The 12634-nt window shown below is 34.8% G+C and overlaps 1 protein-coding gene across 2 annotated transcripts in view; it reads left to right on the forward strand.

Moving 5' to 3' along the window:
• ATG5 (autophagy related 5) overlaps positions 1-12402 on the forward strand; it is a 37073-nt gene extending 24671 nt beyond the window's left edge. For both annotated transcript variants that reach the window (XM_015822397.1, XM_015822396.1), the window contains exons 7-8: positions 7557-7674; positions 11808-12402. In XM_015822397.1, the coding sequence (XP_015677883.1) occupies positions 7557-7674; positions 11808-11944 (255 nt within the window). In that variant the 3' untranslated portion in view covers positions 11945-12402. The remainder of the gene's footprint in view (positions 1-7556; positions 7675-11807) is intronic.
• The last annotated feature ends 232 nt before the right edge of the window (positions 12403-12634 follow it).

Here is a 12634-nt window from a genome sequence, read left to right on the forward strand (position 1 = left end):
ATTACTTGTTGTATTGTAGGACAATTAAATTAACCAAGTTGTTACCATAAAATGTGGTGATTACCACCTACTGAGATTTTTTTAAAGCAGGAGATTATTTAAATTCACAGAGAATAAAGCTACTAATCGTGGTACTATATAAATCTATCTGTTTTGAATGAACAATGTCATATGAAATCTCTACTGTGGTATTTATAGGATGCAAGAGACTTTAATAGTACAGTTATAAATTTAGTTTTACAATTTTATTTGCCATGATTTTTTATGTCAAATAATTGGTCAGTGTGCCGATAAGAAAAGAAACAGTTGAAAACAAAGAATTAGCATGATATAAATAGCTGCCAAGTTCAATTAGCCACTGCTTGAGAATTTAACTTTTTTTTATATATCTAGAGGGAGGGTTTTTTGTTTCTTTCCTTCCTTGCCTAGTTATTTTTTCTCCTAGCCTTACCTTACATGCCTGCAGTTTTGTTCCACTCTTTCTCTTCCTGAGAGTTATACTTCCTCTTTCCCCAACACATCCTTTTGAAATTATTTTGCTGTTTCTGCTGGAATAAAGGAGTAAGTAGGAACTATATAGTATGTACAATGTTTTCTGGGTGTGAAGAAGCATTACATATTAGAGAATGGTTATAGATAGGAATGTTGTAAAGGGGATGCTTTGTTTATAGGCAAATAATTTTAAGTAGTAATTAATTTAATTTGGAGTTTCTTGACTCTGCCTTTTGGGGAACTATAGCTTCTGGAAGGTAAATGCATATATTACTTTGGAAATATATAATACAGGTGTATCATTTATTTATTCAATTTTTATTCTACTAAAATCACACGACTCTCAGCTGTTACAATGGTACAGTAAAAACAAACAAGCAAAAAAGTAAGTTTGAAAAAAAAGTAAGAAGAAAAAATAGGGTATTCAAAAAAAAAAGGATTGTTTTTAACATCTTCCTAAAAGCTACAAGTGGGGCAGGCAGTCTGAGCTTAATGGGAGTCCGTTCTATAGCATTTTTGTGCTTCAAAGAAGCAGTGTCTTCTGGCTTCAGCTCTCCTGGCATCCCAGAAATGTAGGACTACAAGAATGAAGAAGGGAAAGAGACCTGTAAGTATCCAGGTGGCAAGCTATGAAGGCTTTTTATAGGTTAAAATTGGACCTTTAAATTGCCCTTGAAACAGGATATAATATATCGTATTATAGAGTTACCTGTAATTCTGGAGTCGGTTTCAAAGGCAGACCTATGTGAAGCTCATGGGAGTACTACAAGTAGACCTCGATTTATGACCACAATTAAGCCTGAAATTTCCATTGCTAAACAAAACAGTTAAGTGAATTTTGCCCCATTTTACAGCCTTCCTTGCCACACTTGCTTAAGTGAATCAGTTGTTAGTAGCACTGTTGTTAAATGAATCTGGCTTTTCCCCATTGACTTTGCTTATCAGAAGATCACAAAAAGGGATCACATGACCCCAGGACACTGCAGCTGTCATAAATACACGCCAGTGGCAGGCATCAGAATTTTGATCATGTTACCAATTGGGAATGCTGCAACAGTTGTAATAAGCCATTTTTTCCCAGTGCCTTTGTAATTTTGAACAGTCACTAAATGGTTGCAAGTCAAGAACTTATATATGGGACTGAGTAGTATAGGTGATGAGATACTGTTGCTAGGTCCTCTTGCATTATGTAAGGATGAAATAGGCAATATTCAAGCAGGAGCTGTAAGCTCTGAAGAATCCCCAATCATGAACCTGTTCCTGCATGCATAATGCCTGTTGTCTAGGAATAACAGTGGTACCAAAAGAGAACTCCAGTGTAAAAACAACTGCTTTGCTTGGGTTCTCTTTTGAGTCTGTTCTCTGCCATCCAGACCCTCTCAGCTTCCATGCATTGGAATACCATATCAGTAGGATTTCTCCCACAAACCAAGATAGCAATCTACAGTTGGATATCATCAGTATACTGTTGAATGACCTCCCAGGGGTTTTGTATAGCTTAAAAAGGAATGACTCTTGTAGGTGAGGGAATACTAGCTTAACCTCTCTCCCCTGACTAAAACAGAATGAAATTGTGACAAAGGAAGGAGTGGAAATCAGTCCCCAACTCCCCAGAAAATTCCATACGATGTCATGTGCAATAATATTGAAAACTGCTGAGGATAAGGAGAGCTGCACTATCCCGATTTAGGTCCTGACATAGAACAGCAAGACAAAAACCAATGCCATCTCGATCCCATATCCGGGCCTGAACACAGATTGAAAAGATCCAAGCAACCTGCTTCCTCTAGGGTGCCGCATCGTTGAAGGGAAGGGTGGAGACCAGAAGATAATTATCCAAGACCATAAGACAGAGGTCCCCAACCTTTTGGGCACCAGGGACTGGTTCCGTGGAGAGAGGTTTTTCCGTGGACCAGAGGGTGCATGGTTTTGTGTGCTGCCTGCATCTCACGGATGGGGCTTTGCTTGTTTGTGCGGACCGGTTGCTGGCATGCCATGGCCTGGTACTGGTCCACGGACTGGGGCTTGGGGACCCCTGCTTTACACCATCAATATCCATACACTTGTTTGGCATGAGACAAATTTTCCAACAAAATATAACAGTGAGGTTATACAATTGTGTTTAGCACTCTCTGTCATCAATGCAAAGGTAATTATTAATGACCAATACATTTTAAAAGGTACTTGCCCATTTCTAGGGAAAACATTTTTCCTGGCATTGTTTAAAAGACTACTTCTCTTATTCAATTTGTTTAAAATACAAACTTTCCAGGAGTAGTCTTTGCAGGAAATCTTTTTCCTTAGAATCATTACCCTGTTAATTTTTTCTTGAAGTTTCATTGCTTCCACTTCCTCATATAGTCATGGAAATTAATCTGTTTGTTTATTTGGCTTCCCCTACATCCTTACTGTAAATTTCACTATAAAGATATTGGTAGCAGCTTAAAGGCATAGACTGGGGTTAAAATCTTTTCTTTCTATCCTTTCTTCCTTTTTTGGGGGGTGAATTAGTCAACCTGCTTGTTACTACCTATCAGAAATTTGAGGATGCAAAACATACTGTGCTTGTAAGAATTTTTATGATAATATAATTAATATAAAGTTTATTTCACTGGGGTACTAACAGTGAAATTAAATGTGAAACTGATGAATTGAAAACCAAAGAAGCTTTAATTCTCAATACAAGAAGGCAAATATGTTGTAGTATGTATAATTGAGACTTGATGATTTCTTTGTTTGGAATAGAGCAATTCAAGGATATAATTTGCTAAAAAAAAATAACAGAAACAGAAAAGGCAAAAGAAAAGCACAGTTATCCACATTGGTTCAAAAATGCAAGTGAATAAATTTGGTAATGTTTATGAGAGACTTGGGGTTAAAAAAAAATAACTGGAGAAAGGAATAAAAGCAATACAGGTAATCCTTGACTTACAACCATTAGTTTAGTGACTGTTTGAAGTTACAGTGGCACTGGAAAAGTGCCTTATGACTGTTTTTCCACACTTAACAACCGTTGCAGCATCCCTATGGTCACGTGATCAAAATTTGGACGCTTGGCAACTGGCATGCATTTATGATGGTTGTGGTGACTTTGGGTCATGTGATCACCTTTTGTGACCTGACAAATAAAGTCAATGGAGAAGCCAGATTCACTTAAAAATTGTGTTGCTAACTTAACAACTGCAGCGATTCATTTAACAACTATGACAGTTAAGGTTGTCAAATGGGGCTAAACGCACGTCACAGCTGTCTTTTTAGCAATGGAAATTTTGGTCTGAATTGCGGTCGTACGCCAAGGACTACCTGTCCTGTGATTAGTGTTGTGATGAGAAATAAAAGTCAGATTGTGATCTGAAAGAAAAGCTTTGCAACACCATAGCATAAATGGAGCATCTCTCTTCCAATAATTAAATGAGCTATGTTTTTTTCAAGGGATTGTTTTGAAAGCTATTCTGTGTTGTTCCCTGCAGACACATCTATTTTGGGCTTTTCCCAATACCACAAACAGATTAATATATATTGGGAAAGGCCTCTCCCATATGCTTTGCATAGCCCTACCGGTCAGTTTAGTTCCTGTTGACAGTTCAACCAAGGGGAAAGTATTTTTCTAAAATCAAACTTTTTTCAAGAAGACATGAAGTGTTAAAAGACATTTTTCCTGACGTTGTTTAAGAGGCAGAGTTTTCAAGAATAGTCTTTCCAGGAAATTCCCTTTTAAAATAACTACACTGTCACTTTCTCTTAAAGTTTCGTTGCTTCTACTTCCTCAGCTAAGCTAAATAAAGGAAAATTTTAGACAATCAATGTAGTGCCTAATGATTATTGGAAGGGAAATGTCCCAAAATTTAGAAGGATGGGAAGAATCTGGGAAACTTCAGGTTGGTCAGTCTGTCATTGACATCTGCAAAGGGACTAGAACGTTTCATAATGCAAGAGATCTGTATTGAAAAGATGCAAATAATAAGAACCATCAGGAATAGCTTTCAAATTATCATAATGTGGTAGGCATAGTTTAGTCTCGATTTCAGCTAACATTTGGGACAAAGTATTGCTCCATATTTCATTTTTTAAAACTCCTTAACACAGGTTCCCATCCTTATAGAGAATAATTTCCTGCAAGCCTTAATCTCAATCAGGACAAGTGAGGAGTACATTTACTCCACTTTCAGACTACTATTCTACTGCTTAATGGAAGAAAAACCAAATCCAAACTGTGTTGGGCCAGTGACAAATTGAGATAGGCCTAAGATTCTCATGATAGCTGTGAAGCATGTCGAACTACCACAAAACTACATTCCAGAAGTCTGTACCAATTCCAGGATAATTTATTTGCCACATTTCTAGGCCATCCATTTTCAAATAGTGGTGAGTGACTTCCCAAAGCAAAAGCACAAATACATTAAATGATATCCAGCATAAAGTAAAATAGGCATATAGAGGGAAACCATAAAAGATGCAAGATATCTCCACTTCCCTCATTAAAAGGAGACCTCAGCCAGATTACCTAGATCCAGACCAGGGGAAACAACTAGCTTTTTAAGATTGCTTAAAGGCAGGCTAAATGTGGGCCATGTGGACCACTGGAGTGCTTGGGTAGATTTTGAGATAACCTCTTTCAAGTGAGATAAAGGGAATTGGCCATGGAGGTAGGTGGTACACTAGCAGAATATAGTTACTATATTCTAAATATCCAAAGTGGTCAGTGTGTGTGTGTTCTCTAGGTAAACCTTGTGTGCCTAACGTCAAGTCAAGTCAACGTCAAGTCAACTTTTGGGAGATGTGTTTGACATGTTTTTTTTTTAGTCAAGAGACACGTTCTGGAAAGGATGTTGGCTTGAGTTTTTCTTTTCTGTAAATAAATCTTAATATATCTTTAATGCAGGTTAAATAGTATTACATAGACCTGTTTTTTAGGGAATTGATAGTTACTCATTTGAAAAGCTTGGAATCAAATTTAAACCAAAGTTCAACAATGTTAAAATGTTGCTATTGGATGTTTTATTTATTTAGAGGCAACACGATAGTGCACATAATCTGATATTTTGGTACACTGAGGAAGTAATGTAGGAACTTTAATCTAAGGACTTCAGTTTTTGTATGGCTAAAAAAGGACATGTGGAAATCATAAGGGGTATTGTGTGGGTTTAACATTTAAGGCAATTTGCCGTGGTTTAAATATAATTAGGAAATCCATTCTTTTATGTAGATGTAAAGACTAGTAAGTCTGTTGGCTTTCATTTCTTAAGAATTACAATTTGTGGTTTATGTTTTTTTATGTTATGATTACATCCTGTATAAATTGTTTGGCTTATATATATTACTTAAAAGCCAGTTAGCCAATGTTCTTAGGAAGAAGATAGTAACATTTAGTCAACTTACCTATGGAAGAAGTTACTATGTAATGGTACATGTTACTTTGAAATAACATTAGCATTTTTTAAAATCTACTGTATGTGGCTGAAGTCTGAGCTTTATCTCTTTAATACCAGTTTTCAAAATAGATCAAAGCTCTTTTAAAGAGGCTTCAAAATGAAACAAACTTTATTAAAGATTCAAACAAAACTTAATTCCCAGACTAAATTTGTGAAACTATTTTTATTTGATGTTACAACTTTCCATTTTTGGAACTCTTTGAGGTACTATGGGTCAAAAATAATACATATATGATACCTAGAATAATTATAAAGCAACATCAAAAGATGTAGACAAGTGTCCTAACTCCTCAAGAGCAAAAGAGTAAAGTCCTAGTAGCAAATATAAGAGAGGATTTCCACGGGGATGTGTATCAGATAAGAGTCAATTCAAATTTTTTACATGATTTGAAGAGCTGAATTGATATAGATCATTAGTTTGTAATAACAATCTAATCTTGCAACCACTGCAGAATTATCTAGTGCAATTTGATAAATCAATTTATTGCACATTTGTATTTAGATATTTTCACAGTGTTACCTTTCAATCAAAGCTTCAAACAGCTGTATTTCGTTTTCTTTTTTGTCAGCTCACCTTAGAGTCTTTTTTTTTTCACTGATCAGATGTATCCATACTGAATATATGGCCCCTTAGGACAACAGCTTTCAAACATAGTCCTTTATGGAGAGGTGTTTTATTTGTTTGTTTGTTTCCTTAGTCCCTTGTGGCTACTTGAGACATCAGAAGCCAGTCTGAAATGTCCCACTATAAATAAGGCCTTATATCACTTATGGCTTTAAAAGTGAAAAGAGCACCTTGAAATTGCTTTAAAAAAACCGGTACAGATCTTTCAATATAGGCATAATACAATTACTGTATCATGAACCAGTCAGCACTATAGTTACTATATTCTATAATTATCTTCAAATATATGTTTATATAAAGTTTGTTGATTTTTAATTATTATGTAACTAAGACATGGGTAACTGTTGTCAAACTCAATATTTTGTGATGTGCAGTTGCTAGATTATACTTCAGGACCAGAAGTTAAGTTAATGTTAGAAAATTTCTTAAAACTCAGTCTTTTCCATCTCTCTTCTCCATCCCCCTTTCCGACTGTTAAATGAAAAATATTTCATGTTTAAAATGTCCACCTGATCTACAAACAGTTGTCAGCAATGTGTGCTTTTATATTGTGGTTTAACATACCGAATTTTCATGAAGTTGAGGTTTTGTGGTGTCTTCTAATCTGCCACGGCACTTTTATTACACAATTTTGCCGCATTTTTATTTAAAAAATTATTTCAAATAAAAAGCAAGCATTATTTCAAAAGAGCCGTGGTAGCACAGTGGTTAGAATGCCGTATTGCTGGCTATTTCTGCTGACTGCCAGGAGTTCGATCCTCACCGGCTCAAGGTTGACTCAGCCTTCCATCTTTCCGAGGTCGGTAAAATGAAGACCCAGATTTTGGGGGGCAACAGGCTGACTCTGTAAACTGCTTAGAGAGGGCAATAAAGAACTATGAAGCTGTGTATAAGCCTAAGTGCAATTGCTATGTGAAATATTTTATTTTACCACTCATGCGCTTGTGAGATAATTAGGTATAGCTATTCTAGTTATGCTTTTATTAATATTAACAATTTATTGCTAGACAACACCAGAACAACCTTTTATACAGAAGCAATTCCGTCCTGTCGCTGTAGATGGACAGCTACATACACTGGGTGATCTCCTAAAAGAAGTTTGTCCTGCTGCAATTAATTCTGAAGGTATTCTATTAAAAGATGTAATGGAATGTGTTTTTCTTGCTTATAGAGGGGGGCTTGGGAAATATTTTGGGGGTCATCTAGTCCAACCCCTGCTCAGGCTATTACCTAAATTTTCTTTTTTCTTTTCTTTTCTTTTATTAATGTATGGAAGCACAACCAAGAAGAAAGAGCAGAAATGAAACAGAAAAGGGATTTACAAGATATACAAAGTGAATAAGGGTTTTGGAAATGGCATTAAGTTAGTAGGTGTACAAGGCAGTTTATATAATTTATCACTTTAAATTTATTAAAATCAAATAAATATTTGGTAATTAGTGGAGGCAGCCAATATACTGTAATCATCAATCAGAACAAACACACAATAGGAATTTCTGTCTGATCTGAAAGTTTCATTATTATAACAAGTCAGGCAAAATCTAGTATTTTTTAAAAAGTTATATTAGGAGAGACCCAAATTTTGGATGTGCTACAAGTCTGTATGCAGAGTTATAAATGTTTATAAATGTTTTCCACATTAAATTAATTAAATTAATTCAGTATCCAACTTGTTTTTTAAAATCATTCTTAACACTGATATGTGCTCACATTGCTTAGTCTGCCATTCTTTTAAGCATATGACATTGTTTTTTTATACGATAGAATTTGCTGGGAGTGGGATACTTTAAGTTACAGATTTGTTCCTTAAAAGTTAACAAACTTTAGTTGAAAACTACAGCACCATACTCTGAAGATATCATTAAATCGTTTTATATCCCAATTCTCTCTTACAGCATGGAGCTTAATATGTAGAGACAGATTTTCACTGTTATACTTTCTGAGGTGTCCAGCAAGATTAACAAGAACTCAAGGGTTCCTCCTAACGTTATTGCTGGGGAACTTAAAGAATCTTTTCTATAATTATGCCATACTGCTGAGAGTCACAGAACTCTGAAATACAGTACAGATTATAAGGCCAAACTCTTCTTTCTATGACCTGTAAAGAGGATGGAGTTTGGTCACGTTGTACCTGCCAGAGGGCTATGGAACACTTCCTGTGAATTACGTGGATAGTAAATAGGGAGAAAAAAAATCCCTTGACACAGGCTGTCATGATTTGAAGTAATTACGGCAAGCTTTTCCTGTGCTTTCTGTGTTCACAAGCCAAGGTCCCTAGCTGAAATTAAATGAATTTAGCAGCAAAGTATCCTTTACTTTGGTATTGCTGCTACTTCTGTGATCAGAAGTCTCTTTTGCTTAATATTCTGAACATAACTGTTTGATCCACCTTTATTCAGCAATTGTTATGTTTTAAAGTAATGATTAGTATAGTTGAATCTTTTTTAGCCTTTGCCATCATTTGTGTGCGAGCCTGGGTGGGGGTATTTGAATTTGTATTATTTGTATGAATAATACTGTCCTGCTTGTTATCATTGGATAAAAGCTATCAAGGCTTGTATGCACATTTTTACTGCTACATCACGTAGCGTGTCCTTAAGATTTTGCCTAAGATTAATTGCCCTTTTAAAGTTAGTGTTTGATGTATTCACTGTGGCCATATCCGGACTCAGTTAACCCTCTGTGACTTGATCCCACTGACTGTCATCAATATGGCTGTGACTGACATCTTTTAGAATGTTATATCCTGGACAGACTTTTAGTCAGAGGCTTCTCATCGATAGACAAATTTTCACTGATCCACAGAAAATAAAAATGTATTTGAACAAACATGAAAATATATAAATGGCTCTTTGCCTAGCTATCAGCTGAAATAATTAAAAATAGTGTGTAATAAGAATTGACCAAAATAGGAAAAGGATGGATTATTAAGGAGAACTACAATCAAGCTTTCCAGCAATTACACATCACTCTGTTTTGGTGTACAAATATAATTTCACTGTGCATTCTTTTTACTTATGTGAACTTGTTGAATTATCTAAACTAATATAGGATACCTAATAAAGTTAAGAATTTATACTTCAAGTATTAGTTCAAATATCAGTTATTACCACTAGCTGTGAGTTCACTAAGCTAGGTGGCTGGCACTGTCTTAGTTGTATTAATATTAAACCAGATTTTTCACTTTCCATTATTTTACTTCCATAATGAGCTCTTCCAAGTTTTCTTTAGAAGCGGTATCATTTACTTATTTTTAATTTTTGGTATTTTTACCTCCAATTTTATTCAGTCTATTATTCTGATAATTTATTTGCTAGAGAAGTTAAACAAATATGGCAAAAATGCACATTTCTCTCAGTTTCACTTCTTACTGTGAATTATTCTGTTCCTCCAAATTCAGTTCTTATATAAGCTTCTTGTTCTTCTAAAATTTCCTTGGAAGAATAATTCTGTTTTCTGGTGTATTGCTTACTCTTAATAATTTATATACAGTATTCTGGCATGATCTACAGTCAGAGACCTTGCCATAGTTAATAAATCAAAGATAAATTTATCTTGTCCTCACTGTTATTATATTTCATTACATATCTGATCTTGTATGTCTATGTCTTTTCTGAGACCTGCATTTAATATTTTATCTCTATAACTTTTCAAAAGTATATAAAAGTGGAGCCTGGAATACCTCCTTTTTAAAGGAAGTGAAGCAAAAGTGAAGCACTATTGAAGTAATTATTCTGCAAAAGCCCAAGCAGATTTGTGAGATATAAATAGGCTTTCAGCTATCTTCTTGACACTTCTAGGATCTTGACTTTGAAATTTTGAAGAACAAGAAGTATTGACCTTTAAATGTCTAAACTCTTTTCACAAGATTTTATAACGTCTTCTAAAATAATTGGGATACTCTTGTTTGCTGGTCTGTCATATTAATAATATCAAGTTGTTAGTAGCTATTTCTGCCGCACTTAAGTGTTTAATACAATTCACTTCAAACTTTTAGTAAAAGTGCCCACAATTGCTGATCTTTCCCAGAACCTTAGAACTTTCTCCTTTTAAGGACCTCTCTTTGATGCAAGATGCTTATCTAAATTGTTCCAATAAATCAAATCCATCTTGAAACTCCTAAATTGTGAAGGTTCCTCTTGGAAAAACTCTCCATATGCATTATTTACTCAGGAATATCTCTACAATATATATGTAGGTGTATAGATTAATCCTAGTCTCTTTACAGCTTTATCCCAATTAACAGAGGCACTTTCATCCCCTCTGCATATCATTCTGAAAACAAAACAAAAAAAAATCCCTAGAAAGCAGAGCTGTGAAAATCCCATTTTCAAAAGACTCCAAATACTGTAATCAAAGTCCCTTGTAGCTTTCATTTGGAACTTTGATAGGTTTCATTTTGCCACAAATAAAATTAAATCTATATATTTATTCTAGATTTACATTTAGACACATTCATTCAACCACCTTAAAACTTTTTTTTAAAGATGAAAAGTTTTTTTAGTAGCAATTTAAAGATACTTAGCAGATTGTATTTAGCTGAAATACGACAGGATCATTTTCTCAAGCAACTTTCGAGAAAGTATTACATTTGGTTGTTTTCTAGCACTGGTCAATGAGGGCAATTTGATTTGGATTTTCTGCAATAAAATTTAAACTCAAATTAAACTGGCCAACTTTGGTGTCTACCCAAGCCAAATCTAGCTCTTTTCATAATCTCTGAACCTTGTATTGATATACCCCTCTATTATCTGTATATATTTCATTTCTATGACATGTACATGATTGAGCCTAGTTTAATTGTATTCTGTAGTAGATTCACTGAAATCTTGAAGCACTGCTCCAAACTATTTCATTCAATCTGCTGGAAGCATGTTTAGTCTGGATCCACAATTCTGCACATACTTTGTCCTTTTGTAAATTACCGCCACTCAAATGTATTTAAAACCTTTGGATTTAAAAAAACTTTTGAAGCCTTCTTAAAACTATTACTTTTTCACTTCAGTGTGCACAATGAGAGAAAGGTTGATAAAAAAACCCAGCAACTTCTTGATAATATTAATTTAATAGAACTTTCCATGTACCTTTACAAACTCATTTGAACCGTAGTAAGATAATAATCAGTAGCATAAAGCAAGGATTCTGCAGAATTTCACTATGAAACTATGTATCATATACTTACGATATGGTTGTTTCTTTTTAAATCTTGACAATTGCTAGCTTAGCAATTTCTCTCTCTCCCTCTCTCTGTGAATTAGATGGTGAAAAGAAGACTCAAGTGATGATTCATGGAATAGAACCAATGTTAGAGACACCAATACAGTGGCTAAGTGAACATATGAGTTATCCGGATAACTTTCTACACATCAGTGTTATTCCGTTGTCTGCAGATTGAAGTGTCATCATGTTTTCTGAGGATCAGCCATTGTTGGGGACAGCAACAATGGGGAGAGTTCAATCAAGCTTGGTGAGGTTGACCTGACCAAAATTCCTTGCTCCTGCAAGCTGAACAGGAAGAAAGATCCTTCATGTGATAATAGCTGTTGAGCTGGCCAATTTTTGCATTTGCCCTCTTCCCCCCAATGTCATCATTAACTTTGAATGTGGCTCATGAAGACTACTGCAAATCTTCTATTTTTCTAATGGTAAATATGAAGTGGAGAGCATGAGGAATAAGTGGAAATATGCACCACTTTGTGTTTCTTATTAATCCATAAAAGAGGGTGTTTCCCAAAGTTATAATGACTTACCTTTAAAATAAAAGTCTGACTTATTCTAGAAAATTAGATGAGTATCCTATAAAAATTAATGTGCGGTATCTCTGTAGAAAAAAGATGGCATGCTAACGTCCTTTCTCTGGGATTTCATACACAAAGTTTCTTTCCATTTTTATACTTGGCAACTGAATTTTTAAACAACCACATGTTTTGTATTACACAAATTACATTAATGATCTTAAACACATTACTAGCATCAGTAATCTTACTGGCATTATTATGCGTTGTTAGTTCAAAATAATACTGGAACGTTTCTTGCATAATTTACTGTGATAGTGAATATGCTCAGATAAATGTCTTCTTGAATG

The sequence above is a fragment of the Protobothrops mucrosquamatus genome, unplaced genomic scaffold (assembly GCF_001527695.2).
Source record: "Protobothrops mucrosquamatus isolate PMUCROS unplaced genomic scaffold, P.Mucros_1.0 scaffold1551, whole genome shotgun sequence".
NCBI classification, from domain to species: Eukaryota; Metazoa; Chordata; class Lepidosauria; order Squamata; family Viperidae; genus Protobothrops; species Protobothrops mucrosquamatus.